General features: G+C 52.4%; 1 protein-coding gene and 2 non-coding genes across 12 annotated transcripts; all 3 read left to right on the top strand.

The window, feature by feature from the left end:
* The first annotated feature begins 1,579 nt into the window (after positions 1 to 1,579).
* On the top strand, positions 1,580 to 20,073 carry EIF4G1 (eukaryotic translation initiation factor 4 gamma 1). 10 transcript variants are annotated; one of them, XR_003433406.1, is made up of 34 exons: positions 1,620 to 1,741; positions 2,562 to 2,618; positions 2,841 to 2,934; positions 3,226 to 3,312; positions 4,433 to 4,609; positions 4,839 to 4,938; positions 6,020 to 6,132; positions 6,922 to 7,014; positions 7,213 to 7,279; positions 7,602 to 8,423; positions 8,689 to 8,777; positions 8,870 to 9,056; positions 9,149 to 9,282; positions 9,411 to 9,569; positions 9,721 to 9,909; positions 10,097 to 10,294; positions 10,501 to 10,647; positions 10,860 to 11,096; positions 11,307 to 11,411; positions 11,525 to 11,684; positions 11,888 to 11,988; positions 12,828 to 12,930; positions 13,169 to 13,271; positions 13,499 to 13,731; positions 13,875 to 13,993; positions 14,119 to 14,291; positions 14,587 to 14,712; positions 14,871 to 14,952; positions 16,496 to 16,594; positions 16,707 to 16,841; positions 16,967 to 17,048; positions 17,186 to 17,326; positions 17,499 to 17,584; positions 19,448 to 19,561. XR_003433406.1 is itself a non-coding variant. In XM_027109882.1 (33 exons), the coding sequence occupies exons 3-33, from the start codon at positions 2,875 to 2,877 to the stop codon at positions 19,630 to 19,632; spliced, it is 4,803 nt and encodes a 1,600-aa protein (XP_026965683.1). In that variant the 5' UTR covers positions 1,580 to 1,741; positions 2,562 to 2,618; positions 2,841 to 2,874; the 3' UTR covers positions 19,633 to 20,073. The 10 variants fall into 10 exon arrangements, 9 of the variants coding, with proteins under 9 accessions (XP_026965683.1, XP_026965665.1, XP_026965703.1 ...); XM_027109882.1 differs by lacking the exon at positions 17,499 to 17,584 and having other exon boundaries at positions 1,580 to 1,741; positions 9,724 to 9,909; positions 19,448 to 20,073; XM_027109864.1 differs by lacking the exon at positions 17,499 to 17,584 and having other exon boundaries at positions 1,621 to 1,741; positions 19,448 to 20,073.
* LOC113623991 (small nucleolar RNA SNORD66) lies at positions 8,476 to 8,533 on the top strand. Its single transcript, XR_003434155.1, has one exon. It is a non-coding gene; the product is annotated as a small nucleolar RNA SNORD66 (small nucleolar RNA).
* On the top strand, positions 11,733 to 11,808 carry LOC113623979 (small nucleolar RNA SNORD66). The gene has a single exon (XR_003434152.1). It is a non-coding gene; the product is annotated as a small nucleolar RNA SNORD66 (small nucleolar RNA).
* Positions 20,074 to 20,098: the final 25 nt, after the last annotated feature.

Raw genomic sequence — 20,098 nt, 5'->3', positions numbered from 1 at the left:
TGACATGGTCAGCTAGCTATCTGGGTGAGAAAGCTCACCATGGAGGCTTGGAGACCAGGCAATGGAAATGAACTGAATTATGGCAGTAGAAATGGGGAGGGGGGAAGGGCAGAAGTGCTTTTAAAGACAAAATCAACAGGACTTGATTTTGATTCAAACACCAATAGGACCTGATGTCTGATGAGACGTGTATGGGAAGGAATGTAGGATGAATCCCAAATTTTCTGTTTAGGCACTTATTCATAAAAAAGAATACATGAGCAAAACATGTTTGGGAGCAACAGGAGGACTCTATCCAGTGGGGAGAGATGATGCATTTCTACCTGGGCATACACAATTTAAGATGCCTGTGAGGTGACTAGGTGAAGATGTCTTTTAGGTAGTACCTTGTTCTGACTGGAATTCGAGAGTGATTTCTGAGCTAGGAACGAATTGGCATGCAGGCAGTAACTGATTTTTATTTATTAGTTTGCTTAGGGAGAAAGAGAAATGAGAAGAGTAGAAAACGGAGCCAGCCATACATGATAAAGTCACAGAAGTCAAGTGAAGAGTGTAACAGAGAACACTCTAGATCTGCATTTTCATTCTCCTTATGGTTCCTCCTCTGTGTGTCTATTTTGCTCTCCTTTCTTTGGAGTTTCAGTTACTCAGATACAATGGGAATAATAATACAACCCATTTTGTAGGAAATTGTGAGGATTAAGTGAGATCACAAAGGTCATATATTGAGTGACCAGTTCATCATTGGTGCAAAGAAAATGTTTTCTTTTGAGATTATATGTGTTTGTATACAGAGAGGGGGGTGGGGAGGAGGAGAGAGAAAACAGAGCTAGATACCTAGGCACAGTTTTAAGCACTTTCACAAAAATTAATTCCTTTAATCCTCACAATCCAATAGCGTGAAAGCACGATGGGTAAAAGCCCAGAACTGAGCCAGACTGCCTCGTTTCAAATATCCCCATTTTACAACAGGTATTAAGTAGGTAGATAGTAGGTGCATCGCCAGGGGAGTAAGTGGCAGAGTTTGGATTAAAATCCAGGCTGACTCTGAGTAACTAGATGTGGCTCTAGTGTGTCCCTTCAGGCGGTTCAAAATCTTGGCTATTGGGCAGGGAGAGGTCTTGGATTACTTCTTCCATCACTATTTGAACTTTCCGTGATTGGTTTTAGTCCCTCCCTGGGAGTGGCCGATCTCTATAAAAGACAAATCTACTAATTCCCTACTTAGAATGTTTCAATCCTTTTAGTGTAACATTCAGTTTAATAGGTCTTTCAATGATCAAATTTACATTATTTCAAAGCTGCCTAATTCGTATTTCTTTCCGTATTTGTCCAAGATTTACTTCCGCAGGACTGAGTCTTTAATTTCAGTGTTCTCAGCCCTCAGCCAGCACTTCGCCTAGCACACAGTATACAGTCAATAAATACTTGCTCAAAGTATGAATGAACTAAAGAACCGCGGAACAGAGACGCAGAGGGTATTCGGTCTGGGGAGTTCCAAAGTTCGGGAGGGGACACGGGGCGGGCAGTGCCTGTCACATGACGAGGCGGGGCAAATCCCATGTGCTCCACGGCGCCGGGCGAAGCCCCGCCCTCTGCGCCGGTCACGTGGGGGCGCCGGCTGCGCCTGCGGAGAAGCGGTGGCCGCCGAGCGGGATCCGTGCGGGGAGCCGGAAATGGTTGTGGACTACGTCTGTGCGGCTGCGTGGGGCTCGGCCGCGCGGACTGAAGGAGACTGAAGGTAAAGCCGCCATGTCCGGGCCCGACCCGGCCCCCCCACCCCCTCCCCCCGCATCCGCCGCCATCCGGGCCCGGACCGGCTACCCTGCGCCGCCGCCCCGGCGCCCTGGCCCCGTGGCCCAAGCCCGGGCCCCGGCCCGCCAGGGCCTGATCCCCGGCCCACGTGTGCCCGGCCTGGCCCGGCCTGGCTGCTGGGTGGGGGTGGGGGATCGCGGGGCCGGAATATGCGGTCCCCGTGGGCTGGGAGGGCGCCGGGTTCCCCGGCCGCTAAGTGCCACCTCGGTCCGACCCGAGGAGGCCCCGCGGGCGCAGGCACCGCGGCTCCCGGCCCGCCGCCCCCTCCCCCCTTTGCGGCCCGGCCGCCGGGAAGTGACACGTTGTTCTTTGGCACTGGCCGGCGCTGCGCAGGGAGGGCGCAGGGGAAGGAGGCGGCGGCGGCGGGCAGGGAGGAGCCCCCGGCCCCGCCCGCCCTCCGGGCCGACCCTCACTTGCTTCAAACCGGCTCCTCTTCGGCCGCCGCCCGCCTGGCCTTTTACGGCCCGACTGCCGCCCTTCCTGGCCTCCACTCCTGGGCAGCGGCAGGCCTCGTCTCTGGCCCCGCGCGGGTGCCCCCGCGGTCACCCGCGGCAGGCGTGCCTCGTGTGCCCCCGGGCCAGGCCCCGAACCCGGTGTCCCCGGGTGGGGGGTGGGGACACCACGGCCGAAGCTGCTAGCTCCGTTTGTGATCCGGGAGCCTGGTGCCAGCGAGACCTGGAATTTCCGGTCTGGTTGGTCTTGGGCCCCGCGGAGCCAGGTTGATACCCCTCACCTCCCAACCCCAGGCCCTCGGATGCCCAGAACCTGTAGGCCGCACCGTGGATTTATTCTTAACCGAGGGGGTGAGTGAGGGGCTGTTTCAGCAGGCCAGGGGGGTGGTTGGAGGCGGTGTGGGTTTGACAGGGTGTTGGTGGGGACGTAAGCTGGGTCTTTAATGCTCCTTCACCCGGTTGGCGCCTCCGGGGCTCGCTGCGGGCCCCAGCCCTTGCTTCAGCCCTTCCCCCACTCCATTTGCCTTCAGCTTGGGTCCCTTCCCCTTTCTGAGCTCCTCTCTTTCCCAACAGGTGCTGGGGGGACCCTGATGTGGCACCAAATGAAATGAACAAAGCTCCACAGCCCACAGGCCCCCCACCTGCCCCATCCCCTGGACTCCCACAGGTAATTAGGGAGGAATTAGCAGTGACTGGGGTGCAGGTTGGGGAGACCAGGCAGCCGGGTCAGGAACAGGTTCCAGCCTCTGGATTTTCCCACCCCTTTCTGTGTCAGGGCAAAGTGCAGCTTCCTGCTGCCAAATTGAGACACGGCCCCTGGGCTGTTCCCAGGGGCTGTCATGGGGAGGGTATATGTGGACTGTTGAGGCTCTTGCCACAGATCTGCCCCCTTCACCAGCTTGAGTTTCTGCCCCACCTGGGTTTCCCCTCTTGCTGAAATCTGGTCTCCCCCCTTCAGCCAGCGTTTCCCCCGGGGCAGACAGCACCGGTGGTGTTCAGTACGCCTCAAGCGACACAAATGAACACGCCTTCTCAGCCCCGCCAGGTGAGGGGCTGTGGGGAGGGGAGTAGGGGGCATGGGTGGGAGCCACGTAAAGCTTAGGCCAGTTTGGGCCTAGGATGGAAACTATGGAGGCCCTGTACCTGCCCCAGTTTCCTGACAGTTGCTATGTGTTCTTTCATGGGGCTCTGCACTTTGCACTGTTGATTACTTACGGTGGCTGGCCCCTCGGTTAGTATGTAGTCGGTGGGGATGGCATTACTAGGGGTCCTGGTGCCTTAAGAATTGGGGGCAGTGTTGGGCCCTGCTGCCAACTCTTTGGGCCCTGCTTTCCTATTTCCTCCTTTTACTGGGAGGTTGCCATTGCTCCATTCCCCATCCCTTCTTTCTCTTTGGACTGTGGGAAAATAAACACTCCAGCTGGTTCTTGCCTTTCTCTATTCCCTAAATTCTTCCTCATTAAGTGGGAGAGGATTCTTGTCCTGCGTCCTTCATATTTTCCTTCATCTTTTCCCCTCACCTTGGGGATAATTCTCTTCTTTCCTGTCCCCATGTGCTCTCAGGGAGGATTCAGGTCTCTGCAGGTAATACCCCTTTGCTAATCCTGGACTCTCTCCTGGTCTCACCATTACCCTCCACCCTAGTCAGGGGCTAGAGACAGGGACTGGGGTTCCTCAGGGTGGGGACTTGTTTGCTGTCCAGGTCCTCATTCTGAGGCTGACCAATGCATGTTAGGGGCTAAATCTTGCATAGCGCGTATCTGGGAACTGGGAGACTTGCATGTTAGCGGTTAGCTCCTCAGTACCTTAGGGTGGAGCAGTGCATGCTGGGGAGTATGTTGCTGAAAAAGGCTTTACTTAGGCATGATGCATCTGGGTGTTAGGAAGCTTCTGCTGAAGGATAGACTGGAGGAGGTGACATGAGTATGCATGGCAAGGAGGGAGTAAATATGCAGAGTGCAAAGTGTGTATCTGAGTTTGGAGGGCACATTGTGAGTACAAGAGGCCACTTAAACATCAGTTGGTCAGGTGAATCTTGGAAGTGTTGGTCCCCATGCTCCAAAGCCCCTGGCACTTCTGTCCAGACTAGAGGCATAGCAGAATGGCCATTTTGCTGTCCACTTCCTCCCCTTCCCAGTGCCAACTGCCTTCCTCCCTCCTGACAGCACTTCTACCCTAGCCGGGCCCAGCCCCCGAGCAGTGCAGCCTCCCGAGTGCAGAGTGCAGCCCCCGCCCGCCCTGGCCCAGCTGCCCATGTCTACCCTGCTGGATCCCAAGTAATGATGATCCCTTCCCAGATCTCCTACCCAGCCTCCCAGGGGGCCTACTACATCCCTGGACAGGTGAGGCTGGAGGCTTGGGGGCTGGAGGCCACACAACCTTGTACCCCAACTCCCACTTTCCTTACCCTGACCCCCCAGTCCCATCTCTTCTCCAGAGGTGGGACTTTCTTCTGGTCATTGCCTAGAGTTGGCTTGTCCTGTGTTGCCTTATATTCTCTTTGTAGTCTGATACGGTATTCGTAGCTCCGTCAACTCCTCTCCCCTCCTTCTCCCCCTTCCCCTCCACTAGGGGCGTTCCACATATGTTGTCCCGACACAGCAGTATCCTGTGCAGCCGGGAGCCCCAAGCTTCTATCCGGGTGCAAGCCCTACAGAGTTTGGGACCTACGGTAAGCAGGGGAGGGAGTCAGGTGTGAGTGAGTCCCAGGGAGCATCTAAACTCACCTATTAATTGCTAAGACCCTTCCCAGGCTTGTTTCTTGGTCTAAAAATGACAGGGGTAGCAGGGATTGTTGCTTAATATGTAACTGGTGTTGGGGGGTGGTGCGGAGAGGATTTTATACTGTTGCTGAGAGTTGGAGTCCTCCCCATGTCAAGGAATACAGTTCAAGCACTAGTTTGAAGGCCTATTAGTAAATATTCCCTGTGACACTCGTTCCATGGTTGGGGGGAGCCCATGTAACATGGATCTGAGAGGTTTCTGTAGCTGTTTTTCATTTATATTCTAGGAAAGGATTAGTCTGTTCTTTATGGCAGTGGTTTCCAAAATTTTTTGACCATCAGGAAAAATTTTGAGTATGTACTTTTAATGTATGTTTTTGTTTGTTATACGTATGCATAATTTAGACAAATAGCACTTAATGTTGCTTGTCAGAAACAAACAAGTGGAGGTTATGGATGATATTAAAGAATGTATCCCATTTTGGAGACCATTGCTTTAAGGAATTTTTCTCATCCTGGGCCTGGTTCATAATGTTACTTTTTGTTTCCTTGCCCCTTAGCAAAGGGCTGGAGACTGGAATTGGACTCAGGTTGAATGGAACAGGGTTGGCAAATCTGTTTTTATCATTCCCAGCCAAAGACCTGATTCTGTTTCAGGTTAAGTAGTTGCTGCTCTCTCAGAGTATATGTGTGTGTTTTGCTGGGGGTGGGGTGCATACGTGTTACCTTACGGGGTAGAAGAGGAGCAGACATAGTCCTGGTAGCTGGTGTGTGGTGGGGAAGAAGTGCCTGCCTACAAGGGGTGTGTGTGTCAGTGTTAGGAATTCTTGTAAACGCAGTTCAGACTGGTTCCCCAGCTTTGATAGACACCTCATTCCCTTGGGGAGGAGGGTGGGGCAGGGCGAGGGGCCAGCTGTGGGTGATGAGAGGTTCTCTAGGGGGTGGGAGGTGTTCAAGCAGGCATTTGTATGTGGTTGGGCTCTGACCCTGCCACTGTTCTTCCTTTCCGTGTCCCTCCCGCCCCCCAAGCTGGCGCCTACTACCCAGCCCAGGGTGTGCAGCAATTTCCCACTGGTGTGGCTCCCCCGCCGGTTTTGATGAACCAGCCACCCCAGATTGCTCCCAAGAGGGAGCGGAAGACGGTGAGTAGCAGCGGGGGGCTCTAGGATATCTGGGAAAGGGAGAATCAAGGTCAGGCACATTGTGGGTCAGGGAGCAGGAAATTGAGGGAGATCTTCAGCTGAGAGTAGGCAGAGAATGGGGACCTGTGAAGTGCTTAGGTTCTTTGTAAGGTGCTAAGATTTCCGTGTAGAAGAAGCTTACTGGAAGATTGGAGTGTCTGGTGGGGAAATTCCTTAGAGACCTGGGTCCTGGGTCCGTAACATCTAAGTTTGGTTTTGGGTTTCTGGTGGCTTGCCTTGGAAATGGTTTGCTTTCTGTGGCCCCACCCCCCAGTCCTGGAAGCTCTTGAGGCCTCCGCCTCTGCTCGGTCCTCAAGCCCTGGGCGTGGTGCCCAGAATAGGGTGCCAGGGCTGGGGAAGCCGCTGAGTCACCCTCGCTCCACCCACTGGATCTGGTCTCTGCCCCCAGAGATCAAGCAGACTAGCCACAAGTGAGCCGGATGGGTGCTAGATGGGGGTCCTGGGCCCCAGGGCATGCAGCCACTTCTTGGGGACTTCTGGCTGGGCAGGGATGAGGGAGGGAGGGGCATTGTGATGTACGTGGCTGCTGTGAGGTCAAGGGTGTCTTAGGGGTAGCGGCCAAGAGGAGACTATAAGAGCAGCTGGATGGGTTGACAGTAGAACTCATGGAGTTTCTGGCACCCACCTGCCTGCTTCTCAGTGAGGGGTGGGGAGTCCTAGGAGTGGGGCAGGGTGGAGAGGTGGGTTCCTCCTGCTTCCCACTCATCCTGTAGCTTTTTTTTCCCTCAGATCCGAATTCGAGATCCAAACCAAGGAGGGAAGGATATCACGGAGGAGATCATGTCTGGGGCCCGCACTGCCTCCACACCCACCCCTCCCCAGGTACTGTTCTTTGAGTGATGCCTTGGCTGGGATGGCTGTTCTGCCCTGGACTCCTAGGTCCCTGGATCTTTTTCTTCAACTAAGGGATTTATTTCCCTGCTTTCCTGGATTTCTAGGCGGCTAAAGTAGAAATGGCTCTAGTAAAGAAGGGTTGTGGGACTCTTCAGGGCAAACTTGGTAACCCTTTGTGTCCTGCAGACGGGAGGTGGTCTGGAGCCTCAGGCTAATGGGGAGACACCCCAGGTTGCTGTTGTTGTCCGGCCAGGTAAGTGAGCAGGTGGGGCAGAGCCTTTATGGGGAAAAGGAGTGTGAACATTTAAAAAACCAAGGAAGTGGAGTGACTTGAATTGGGTGCCAGAGAAAGCAGTGTGATTGGTTCATCCTGTTTTCCTTTCAGAGAAGAACTAGGTGTCAGGTAGTCAGATTTTAGGGTAGATTGGATTTTGAGTGAGAATGGAAAAGACCTAGGTGGGAGAAGACTGGTGTGTGTGGGGGGGGCTGTTAGGTTGGGAATGCTTGGCTGGGAGGAGGAAGAGCAGTAGCAGTGAAGGACTTGCCTCTAATTACTCGTTCTTACTATGGTGCAGATGACCGGTCGCAGGGAGCAATCATTGGGGAGCGGCCAGGGCTGCCTGGCCCAGAGCACAGCCCTTCAGAATCCCAGCCTTCATCACCTTCTCCGACCCCATCACCACCCCCAGTCTTGGAACCGGGGTCTGAGCCTAATCTCACAGTCCTCCCTATTCCTGGGGACACTATGACAACGGGGATGATACAAACATCTGTAGAAGAATCAACCCCCATGCCCCCTGAAACTGGGGAGCCATATTGCCTCTCTCCAGAACCCACTCCCCTCGCTGAACCCATACTGGAAGTAGAAGTGACACTTAGCAAACCAGTTCCAGAATCTGAGTTCTCTTCCAGTCCTCTCCAGGTTCCCACCCCCCTGGCATCTCACAAGGTGGAAATTCTTCCTGAGCCTAATGGCACAGTCCTATCTGAGAATTTGGAACCAGAGTTGGAGTCGAGCCCGGAGCTTGCCCCTCTCCCTCCCCCGGCTTGTCCCTTTGAATCCCCCATGCCCATTGCTCCAACTGCCCAACCTGAGGAGCTGCTCAACGGAGCCCCCTCGCCACCAGCTGTGGACTTAAGCCCCGTCAGTGAACCAGAGGAGCAGGCCAAGGAGGCTACAGCATCGGTGGCTCCCCCCACCATCCTTTCTGCCACTCCAGCTGTGGCTCCTCCAGCTGCTTCCCCTGCTCAGGAGGAGGACATGGAGGAAGAGGAAGAAGAGGAAGAGGAAGGAGAAGCTGAGGGTGAGAAGGGAGGAGAGGAACCGCTCCCCCTAGAGAGCACCCCTGTCCCAGCCCACCTGTCCCAGAATTTGGAGGTGGCATCAGCCACCCAAGGTAAGGTGTGGCTGGATGGTAGAGGTGGGGCACGCTGGGTGTGGTTCTTTTTCTTCATTGATGACTTCTTGTGCCATTGTGTCTGGGTCATAGAAGCCCTGTAATGGAAGGGTTAGATTCCATCTAACCTAAGGGTTGGATTAAGGAATTCTAAGTCAAGAGAGGGTGTGATGAGAAAAGGGAATATTGTACAGTGGCTGCTTTTTATTTTTCTGAGGGGTTGGGGGAACTCCTTAAGTTATTCTCACTCCTCCCCCCCAAATAGTGGCAGTATCTGTGCCAAAGAGGAGACGGAAAATTAAGGAGCTCAATAAGAAGGAGGCTGTAGGAGACCTTCTAGATGCCTTCAAGGAGGTAAGGGATCAGAAAGCAGAGGGAGAAGGGCAAAGTTTGGGTATGGAACAGCGGTCACATTGCAACCAAAACGGAATGTCCAATGGTTACAGGTGAACCCAGGAGTACCAGAGGTAGAAAATCAGCCTCCTGTAGGCAACAATCCCAGCCCAGAGCCTGAGGGCAGCAGTGTGCCCCCGCGACCTGAGGAAGCAGACGAGACCTGGGACTCAAAGGAAGACAAGATTCAAAATGCTGAGAACATCCAGCCGGGGGAACAGAAGTATGAATATAAGTCAGGTATGCAGAAGGAAGGGTTGAGAAGGGTTGAGTATGCTTACCAGGGCCCCAGGAGAAAGCAGTGTGATTGGTTCATCCTGTTTTCCTCGCAGATCAGTGGAAGCCTCTAAACCTTGAGGAGAAAAAGCGTTATGACCGTGAGTTCCTGCTTGGCTTTCAGTTCATCTTTGCCAGTATGCAGAAGCCAGAGGGATTGCCCCATATCAGTGATGTGGTGTTGGATAAGGTTGGTGGGCTTAAGGGAGAGGGTAAGTTTGGGCAGGTTGGCTGGCTGGGGAGGAGCCAGAGGTCTTGAAAGAGTGGTCAGTAGCTAGCCCTAGCCTGTTTCTCATACCTTCCCTGTCCTTTTCGCAGGCCAATAAAACACCATTGCGGCCACTGGATCCCGCCAGACTTCCAGGCATAAATTGTGGCCCAGACTTCACTCCGTCCTTTGCCAACCTTGGCCGACCAGCCCTTAGCAGCCGTGGGCCCCCGAGGGGTGGGCCAGGTGGGGAGCTGCCCCGAGGGCCGGTGAGTGGGACTGGCAAGGGGAGTTGGGGGTGTTGGCTTCCTGTATCTCATTTGAGGGGGTGGGGAGAAGTCTGCCCTGGAGATGTGTGGTAGTGGTAGTAGGTCGTGCTGACTAGTTCTGTGGCTTCTCTTGTCCCCGCTCCTTGCTTAGCAGGCTGGTCTGGGACCCCGGCGATCTCAGCAGGGCCCCCGAAAGGAACCACGCAAGATCATTGCCACGGTGTCAATGACTGAAGATATAAAGCTGAACAAAGCAGAGAAGGCCTGGAAACCCAGTAGCAAGCGGACAGTGACTGATAAGGACCGAGGGGAGGAGGACACTGATGGCAGCAAAACCCAGGTACCTGGAAGTCGTGGTTTGGTCTCCATTCCTTCTTTGCAAGGTCTGCCCTCTGAGCCAGCCTTGCCCTCTTTGCCTCTGTCCATTCTCATCACTGGTAACTACTTTGTCCATCCCTCCCAGCAGCCCCTGTTCTTCTGAAAACCTCACTGGACTCTATGCTTTCTCTGTCTCCTCTCCTCTCCAGGACCTGTTCCGCAGGGTGCGCTCCATCCTGAATAAGCTGACACCCCAGATGTTCCAGCAGCTTATGAAGCAGGTGACGCAGCTAGCCATCGACACCGAGGAACGCCTCAAAGGGGTCATTGACCTCATCTTCGAGAAGGCCATTTCAGAACCCAACTTCTCCGTGGCCTATGCCAACATGTGCCGCTGCCTCATGGCGGTTAGTTTCCACTGTTTTATAAACCTTGTGGTTTAGCTTCCCACTTCTCTTCCTAAGACTCTGAGTCCAGCTTCTTGGTTCTCTATCCTGTGCTGTTGGTGGCAGAGCCAGGGCCAGAGGTCTTCCTGGGTCAGGTAGTTGAAGACTTTTGGAGGGTTTTCCCTGCCCTGGACTAGTCTGAATGTGGTGTTCTCTTTGACATACAGCTGAAAGTGCCCACTACAGAAAAGCCAACAGTGACTGTGAACTTCAGAAAACTGTTGTTAAATCGATGTCAGAAAGAGTTTGAAAAAGACAAAGATGATGATGAGGTTTTTGAGAAGAAGCAAAAAGAGATGGATGAAGCTGCCACGGTGAGAGAAACTCCATTCCCATTTCCACTGCTCACCCAGATGCTACTCAGCTGCAGAAGTGGGGGTGGGGATATTGGTGTTTTGGGGGTTTCTCTGCCTTAGGACGTGAGTGCTTGCTGCTAGGTTTAGGAATCTAGATAGTGGAAGAGAGAACAGTTTTAGCTGAGTGGCTGGCTGTCTTTTTGATGTGGTCCCTGTCCCATGACCGGCAGGCAGAGGAACGGGGACGCCTGAAGGAAGAGCTGGAAGAGGCTCGAGACATAGCCCGGCGGCGCTCTTTAGGGAATATCAAGTTTATCGGGGAGTTGTTCAAGCTGAAGATGTTAACAGAGGCGATCATGCACGACTGTGTGGTTAAACTACTTAAGAACCATGATGAAGAGTCCCTCGAATGCCTTTGCCGTCTGCTCACCACCATTGGCAAAGACCTGGACTTTGAAAAGGCCAAGGTAGGGGCTCCTGGGGTATGGGAGAGGACAGGCTGAAGCGCGTGGGGTCTGCGGTCCACTGGCAGACACCCTTTCCAGCTGTTGTGTCTGAGTGGCACTGTGTGCCACTGAGCTACAGTGGCGGAGCTGAAGGCCTGAGGAGGGGCATGGCCTGTAGTTGGAGGTGAAGTTTTAGAAGTTCCTGAACTTGATCCTTTTGCTTCTTGTTAGCCCCGGATGGATCAGTATTTCAACCAGATGGAAAAAATCATTAAGGAAAAGAAGACTTCATCCCGAATCCGCTTTATGCTGCAAGACGTGCTGGATCTGCGACGGGTGTGTGTCCCCTTTCCCACTGTTTGCTGCCTCTGACCCCACAGTCCCAGTTCCTGACACTTTTGTCTGGCCCTGTCTGATGTAATTACCTTGTGACTGGCCTGTCGCCACAGAGCAATTGGGTGCCGCGTCGAGGGGACCAGGGTCCCAAGACGATTGACCAAATCCACAAGGAAGCTGAGATGGAGGAGCATCGGGAGCACATAAAAGTGCAGCAGTTAATGGCCAAGGGCGGCGACAAGCGTCGGGGTGGTCCTCCAGGCCCACCCATCAGTAAGTTTGAGGCTGGGACTGAGGAGGGACAGTGTGAGGGGTTGTGCTTTCCACTGATGACTTCTTGTTAGTGCCACGTGTCTGGGCCACTGAGACCCCATGATGGAACTGAGGATCTGAGGAAGGGAGGCTGGGGGCAGCCCTCGGGAGCGGGGTTCTTGGGACTTACCCATCATTCCAGTATGCTTTCCTTTTTGTCCCAGGCCGTGGCCTTCCACTTGTGGATGATGGTGGCTGGAACACAGTGCCCATCAGCAAGGGCAGCCGCCCTATTGACACCTCACGACTCACTAAGATCACGAAGGTAGGGGTGTGTGTGTTGGAAGGGCTGATGTCAGTGATGGGAGGATAAAGAGGGGTCAGATGGGCCTTAAGCACAGGTTTGGATCTTAATCCCCTCACTTGTCTGAGGTTGGGAAGGTGACAGCTCAGTTTTCCCCCTTAGACTAGCTGGTTAGATTGCTAGAGAGGGACTTCCAGCTCTAGGGGATGCATTCACATTGGTCTGGACCACTGGTCAGCACCCTGACACGCACACCAAAGCCAGCCATTCCCTCCTTCTCTGCAGCCCACAAGCTAAGAATGAGAGTTTTCTACATTGTCTAGTGGTTGAAAAGAATCAAAAAGTGAACGATACTTTGTGTTAAGGAATTACATAAAGTTTAAATTTCAGTGTGCATAGTTTTTTTTTTTTTTTTTTTGCGGTACGCGGGCCTCTCACTGTTGTGGCCTCTCCCTTTGCGGAGCACAGGCTCCGGACGCGCAGGCTCAGGGGCCATGACTCACGGGCCCAGCCGCTCCGTGGCATGTGGGATCTTCCCAGACCAAGGCACGAACCCGTGTCCCCTGCATCGGCAGGCAGACTCTCAACCACTGCGCCACCAGGGAAGCCCTCAGTGTGCATAGTTTTATTGGAACATAACCACACTCATCACTTTTAAGTATTGTCTGTGACTGCTCTTGTGCTATAGCGGCAGAGTTGAGTAGTTCAAACTGCCTGGTCTGTAGTGAATATTTACTGTCTGGCCCTTTACAGGGAAAGTTTTCCTGTAACCAGGGGCCCCTTACGGCTGTGTGTGGTGAGAGCTGGCGGGGGCTTTGGCTGGATCAGACCCGTGACTCTCACTCCCTTTCTTTCCTCAGCCTGGCTCCATTGATTCTAACAACCAGCTGTTTGCACCTGGAGGGCGATTGAGCTGGGGCAAGGGTAGCAGTGGAGGCTCAGGAGCCAAGCCCTCCGATGCAGGTATGGAGGCCACTGTAAAGAGCTGGGTGGTTAGGAATCAGCTCTCCTGAGGGCAGCGTCTTCTCTGTACCGGGGGCTTTCATTACAGAGTGGTTAGTTAGGTAATACAGGCAGTGTGTACTTGGCACTAGGGACTGAACTACTCTAGTGTCAGGACTAGGACCAAGCGTCCTAAATTGGCGAGTAGGAGATAGGATGTACAGAAATATGTTTTAATCTGGGTTTTCTCCCTCCCCAGCATCAGAAGCTGCTCGTCCAGCTACTAGTACTTTGAATCGCTTCTCAGCCCTTCAACAAGCAGTACCTACAGAAAGCACAGATAACAGACGTGTGGTACAGAGGTGGGGTTTTCTTGGTGTCTTTGTTTTCACACTGGGAGTACTGATTGGGTTTTGACTGCTGCCATAGGAATCCTTAACACCTGTAATGCTCAGAGCTCCCGGCTGAGATTGGGGCATATACCTGATGACAAGAACAAGGCCTGACAGTTGCTCAGCATGTTGGATAGTTAAACAGGAGTGCATGTGGGCAGTACAGGTGAGAGACGATGTGCCTGTCTTTCTTCCAGGAGTAGCTTGAGCCGGGAACGAGGTGAGAAAGCTGGGGACCGGGGAGACCGCCTAGAGCGGAGTGAACGGGGAGGTGACCGTGGTGACCGGCTTGATCGCGCACGGACACCTGCCACCAAGCGGAGCTTCAGCAAGGAAGTGGAGGAGCGGAGTAGAGAGCGGCCCTCTCAGCCTGAGGGACTGCGCAAGGCAGCTAGCCTCACGGAGGATCGGGACCGCGGGCGGGATGCTGGTAAGGGGCTGGGGGGTGGGGAAGGGAAGGGTGTAGGCTGGTTTGGGACTAGCTAGTACCCAGACAGTGTCTTCAGGGCTCCAGACCCTGCTTGCTAGGAAGACTGGAATTGAAGAATCTCTGATCTGTTTTTCTATGCTCAGTGAAGCGAGAAGCCGCCCTGCCCCCTGTGAGTCCTCCGAAGGCTGCGCTCTCTGAAGAGGAGCTGGAGAAGAAATCCAGGGCCATCATTGAGGAATACCTCCATCTCAATGACATGAAGGTAAGCAGTGGGAGTGGTCTGAGTGACAGCAGGGTGGGCGGGAAGGGGCCTGTGCCGACAGGCATGGGTGTAGGGTCTGGGCCAGACAGTGACTGGTCTCTCTTCTGTGCGCTGCGCCCCTGCAGGAGGCGGTTCAGTGTGTGCAGGAGCTGGCCTCGCCCTCGCTGCTCTTCATCTTTGTGCGGCACGGCATCGAGTCCACACTGGAGCGCAGCGCCATTGCCCGTGAGCACATGGGGCGACTGCTGCACCAGCTGCTCTGTGCCGGGCACCTCTCCACTGCTCAGTACTACCAAGGGTATGACTTGGTGGGCCTCCCACTTTTACATACCCACAAATTTCCCTCCTTTGTAGGACCCGTGGAACCTTAGATATGAATGTAGGTTCCTTAGCCATCTTGGTCAACATAACTTTTGGCAGGGTTGGGGGTGAGCCATCTAAGGAGAAGACGACGGCCTTAGTTTGAGATAATTGCCCCATGTTTAGGAAGTTGCTGAAGTGCTCCACGTTGATCCTTTAGGCGCGCCTTTGTTGCCCCAGCAGGAGGGTAGTGCAGCTTGTCTCTCCTAGCTGACTTTGAATTCTCTTTGCAGGCTCTATGAAATCCTGGAATTGGCTGAAGACATGGAAATTGACATCCCTCATGTGTGGCTCTACCTAGCAGAACTGGTAACGCCCATTCTGCATGAAGGTGGGGTGCCCATGGGGGAGCTGTTCAGGTTAGTCCCCTTTGGTGGAATTCAGGGGAGGTAAAAACAGGAAGAAGAGGGGAGAGGGAGGGGAGGTGTGGCAACTTAGACCCCCGGCTTTAGGGAGGGATGGGATAGTGTGTTGAGAGGGTGTGGAAGGCTATCAACACTGGATTTTTCTCTTGTAGGGAGATTACAAAACCTCTGAGACCCCTGGGCAAAGCTGCTTCCCTGTTGCTGGAGATCCTGGGGCTCCTATGCAAAAGCATGGTGAGTGAGAGAGCCTTTCAGAGGTAGTGTGTTGAGAACTTCTCTTCCCACCATGTGGTTTTGGGTGCTGGCAGTGACCCTGAAGCCTCATGGTCCTTTGGTGGGATGGTAGTGCTGTGTGGGTACCTGGGAGAGGAAATGTCGAGGCTGGCACTCTCCCTCAGACCAGTGCCTGTTGTAGGTTCTGGCCAAGGCTGGAGGAGAATGAGAATCTAAGGCCCTAGGCCCTTGATTGATCCACTCATTCATTCAACTAGCATCTTTTAGAACATTTACCGTATACTAGGTACTGGGAACACAGCAGTGAATAAAAACACAGTTAGGAAACAAGTTGGAAAAGAAACAAACGACAGCTTAATGAAAACAACAGTGTGAAGTAAAGTGTGAAATAAAATAGCTGAAATGGAGTGCCTTAGGTACTGTGAAGTTGCAAAAGGGTGTCTATTTGGTAACGTTCACGACAGAAACCGCTTTGTTAAAATTAATTTTGATTAGCAAGGAGAAGGGTGAAATGATGGGAAAGGCAAGTTGGGTGTGGTACTTAGTAGTGGTGAGATGTTGGGAAGTGCAGTTTTTTAAAAGAGTTCAGCTGTCTGGAACTTAGAGGAGTAAGTCTTTGAATCGAGAGGAATTGTTCTTTCAGTAGCATATTACTTGTTTTAGGTAGAAATATGTACCAGGATAGTTTCTGAGAAATTTAAAATAATAATTTAAAAGAAAAAGCATATGGGACTATTTATGTATTTCATTGACTCTAAGGTGCCATAGATTCTACAATATCTTATCTATGCACTGCTGAGAAAGAAAAGACATGGTCATATTTTTAAAATGTGGTAATATGCCAGCTGTGAGACAACTCTGTTTTAGTGGTGTTAAAATGGGCGTTTTTAAAATCCATGAAGTACAGTAATTTTGTCAAGGGTTGATGGTGTCATCCTGAATATCTGTTATTGTAAAACAGTGATGGCTTCAGAATTTCTTGCCCTTTACAGAAAATGAACTCAAACTGCCGTTTACATGAAGATTTCTGATTTGTGTTGGGTTGGGGGTGGGGACTTAACATCTGCTTCTAAAATTTTCTGGACTTGGGAACCAAATAAACATACTTGTTAGATGTTTTTCGCTTCCATAAGCATTTGTTACTTGCAATAATGAAAAACTAAGCTATTTTAGAAAAAAATGTAGATGAGTGTGGAAGGCTAGGATGAGATATTTGGATTTGGTTGTTTACATTTTGTGGTCCAGTAATTCTTTGAGAATCCTGTGACAGCTAATTGACATTTTCCTAGAGGTCTCAGGCCATCCCCCAGGTTTCATAGCATGGTGGTGGGTGAGTTCTTGTGACTTGGGGTGGTTATTTGACTGACGTTTGTGCCCGTTACTAGACCGTAGGCGTACTGTTCCCATTCAGTACCTCTGTATCATCCTGAGCTGCTAGCAGGCACCTAGTAGGCTTTCAGTAGGCATTTGTTTGATGACATTTGTGGAGCTGTTAGCTTCTTGGAGAGAAAGAGAGTTGCTAAGTTGGTCTTATGTTTTCCAGGGTCCCAAGAAGGTGGGGACGCTGTGGCGAGAGGCTGGACTCAGCTGGAAGGAATTTTTACCTGAAGGCCAGGATGTCGGTGCCTTTGTCACTGCGCAGGTTTGAAGCTGGACTTAAGTTAGCTCTAGCAGTTGGGGTCAGCCAGTCCTTTCCTCTTCCCTCATCTCACATGACACACTTACCTCCCAACTGTGGGCCTTTTTCCTTGCAGAAGGTGGAGTATACCTTGGGAGAGGAGTCAGAAGCCCCTGGCCAGAGGTTGCTGTCCTCTGAGGAGCTGAGCAAGCAGCTGGAGAAGCTGCTAAAGGAGGGCAGCACTAACCAGCGGGTGTTTGACTGGATAGAGGTATATTTCTCCTGGATATTGGGGAAGAGAGATAAAGGAGAAGGTAGTGCAAGTGAGGGCAGCAAGAATGGAGCCTTCCAGGCATAATTCAGAACTTATGGGCCATTTGTCTTTCTTCTGCACAGGCCAACGTGAATGAGCAGCAGGTAGCATCCAACACATTAGTTCGAGCTCTCATGACAACGGTCTGCTATTCTGCAATTATCTGTAAGAGGAGCCAGGGAGTTGGTGGGGCAAGGGTGGGCCCAACAGATATGGAGGGAGGGAGGTTTTGGTCTTTGTCTCCAGTTCTGAACCAGGCTGAGGGTGCATTATTCCACTTATCCCTGTCTTCCTCCCTGTAGCTGAGACTCCTCTCCGAGTGGATGTTGCGGTGCTGAAAGCGCGAGCGAAACTGCTACAGAAGTACCTATGTGACGAGCAGAAGGAGCTGCAGGCGCTCTACGCCCTCCAGGCCCTTGTAGTGACCTTAGAACAGCCCCCCAGTAAGAGCCAGGCCACAGGGATGGGGTGGGCTGGAGGAACTACCAGATAGTAGGGGCAGTTGTGGAAAGAGTCTCAATCCAGGAGAAGTGGGTGGTCACTGGAGAGCAAAATATCCTGATGGTTGAGTCCTTTCCCCTGCAACAAACATTCGTTTGTTTCCTTACCTACAAGTGCAAGACTCCGCCTTGAAGGTTAATTGACTACCTGTTTTGTGCCTAGCCAACTGTTAGATGCCAGGAGTGCAGAGGTGATAAATGGTAACGTTTCCCAAGTATCCTGTGCTCCCTCTGCCTGGTACAGGGCTGAGCTGCTTTTCTTTGCCTCAGTTAATCCTCACAACTATTGTTTAGGGTAGATGGTGTTCCCCCCTTTTCCATATTGGGAGACTGAGGCTTAGGTTAACATGCTTGAGGTTAATGCATTTAGCAAACAGGTATGTGCCAGGACATTGGGATATTAGCAGTGATTAAGTCAAGCATAGTTCCCATGTTGGCATGGAGTCAAGATGAATGTTGGAAAATGGATCCTGCAAGGGTACTCTGGGAGAATTTACCTAGTCAGAGAATGAGTGGGAATTGACACATGGGAGCTAAATGACAAGTGGGAGGGGGAGACTTGACAAGAAGGAACTGTGTGTTAAGGGAAGCTCTGAGGTAGAAAACATGATGCAAGGTAAAAACTGTTGAAGGAATACCAGTGTGGGTGGGAGAGCACAGCAACCAGTTGTATGTGAGGCAAGTTGGGTGGAGAGGTGGATGTGGCCAGGTCATGCAGGGCTGTGTAAGCCATGGGATGAGTTTTGGGCTTTAACCTAAGGATAGGAAAGGGCCTTTATGGGATTTTAAGCAAGGATTTTAAACATTCTTTTTAGTTTTTAGATCATCCTGGCCATTAGTGGGAAGAGTGTTTTGGAGTGGGGTGAATGTGAATGTGGCTGGATCAGCAGATCAGGGGTGTGTTGGTAGTGACTCAGCCTCACTGGTGGCAATGGAGATGGGAGAGGAGTGGGCAGATTCAAGACACACACTGGCCTGGGGGGCGGGTGGTGAGAGATTGGAAGACATATTTGACTCCCAGGATAGTTTCAGCAGGTGAGGTGTTAGTGGGGGGTGCCATTCACTGGGCGGTAGGGAACACTGGGTCAAGTTGAATTTGGTCATGTTGAGTTTATGGTCCTGGTCGGGGTGATCAGAGATGTCAGTCAGGTAGACAGCTGGGTATCTGATTTCATTTGGAGAGGAAGAGGTGAGGGCTGGAGGCCCATCTCTTGAACTGCTGGCACAGGGCAACACATGTGCAAGTCACAAGAGGGTATAGGATTGCCCAAGGGATACAGCCTTGAGGAGGTAGAGGTTCCACAGGTAGGGACCAAAGGAGGATAGGACCCTATGAACAAAGGACAGAGTGATTTTAGGAGAGGGAAGTGGTCAGTAATGCTAGATGCACCCGGATTCCATAGGAGCAGATCTGAAAATTAGGGCCTCTGGAGTGTGAAAACATAAGAGGCCACCCTGGCAGAAACAGTATTTGGTACAGCAGGGGGCAGGATCTGGATTGGAAAGGACAGAGTAATACCTGAATCAGGAGGAAAAGAAAACAGCAAGTGTAGACAAAAATCTTTGAATTCAACTAATCTCTTGTCAAAAGACAGATCTTTTTGGCTGTAAAGAGATAGCAGTTGTAAAGGAGCCCTTTTGTGTTTAGATGGGAGAAACTTGGGCTTGAAAATACAGGGCAGAGTGGATAATTGATTGTATAGGGTCCCCGGGATGGGTGTGCATGGGATTTGGAGAACAAGCTTGGGATAAATAATCTGTTGCTGCCATTGCTGTGGGATGGGGGTGGGAGGCTGTCCGTAGGCAGCGGTTGTGGATCTGAGGGTGTGCATGTAGGTTTCTGAGTTTTGGCCAAGTGACTCACTCTTGCACATCAGTCTCTTAGATCATGAGATAAGCATCCTGTCAGAGACATAGTTACTCTGGAATGGCCAGACACACAAATGTCAGCACGGTGGGTCAGGGCCTTGTCTCAGCAGTGGAGCTTAGGGGAGGGATCCCTGGGAGGGGGGATGGAGTGGTTGTGGGCAGCATGCCTGTAACTGCTGTCCTGCCTGCTTGCAGACCTGCTTCGGATGTTCTTTGATGCGCTGTACGATGAGGACGTGGTGAAGGAGGACGCCTTCTATAGTTGGGAGAGTAGCAAGGACCCCGCTGAACAGCAGGGCAAGGGTGTGGCCCTTAAATCTGTCACAGCTTTCTTCAAGTGGCTTCGTGAGGCCGAGGAGGAGGAGTCTGACCACAACTGAGGGTGGGTGGGGCCGGGGACTTGGAGCCCCATGGACACTCGGATGGCCAAGCCAGCCGCCCGGACTGCAAGGGGGGTGGCAGCAGCGGCAGCGGCAGTGGCAGTGGGTGCCTGTAGTGCGATGTCTGAGTTAATAAAGTGGCTGAAGAGGCAGGATGGCTTGGGGCTGCTTGGGGCTCCCCTCCAGGATGCTGCCAGGTGTCCCTCTCCTCCCCCTGGGGCACAGAGATATATATAAAGTCTTGAAATTTGGTGTGTCTTGGGGGGGGGGGCACCACTGCCTGCCCCTGGTCCTTTTTTATTTTCTGAAAAATCACTCTTGGGACTGCCGTCCTCGCTGCTGGGGGCATACGCCCCAGCCCCTGCACCACCCCTGCTGCTGCCTGGGCAGGGGGAAGGGGGGGCACGGTGCCTGTAATTATTAAACATGAATTCAATTAAGCTCACTGCCTCTCTGCTTTATGGCC

The sequence above is a fragment of the Aethalodelphis obliquidens genome, unplaced genomic scaffold (genome assembly GCF_003676395.1).
Source record: "Aethalodelphis obliquidens isolate GAN/ISIS:26980383/991018 unplaced genomic scaffold, ASM367639v1 scaffold1, whole genome shotgun sequence".
In the NCBI taxonomy this organism is placed as follows: domain Eukaryota; kingdom Metazoa; phylum Chordata; class Mammalia; order Artiodactyla; family Delphinidae; genus Aethalodelphis; species Aethalodelphis obliquidens.
Note: the sequence above shows the minus strand (reverse complement) of the source record. Positions and strands in the feature narration are given on the sequence as shown.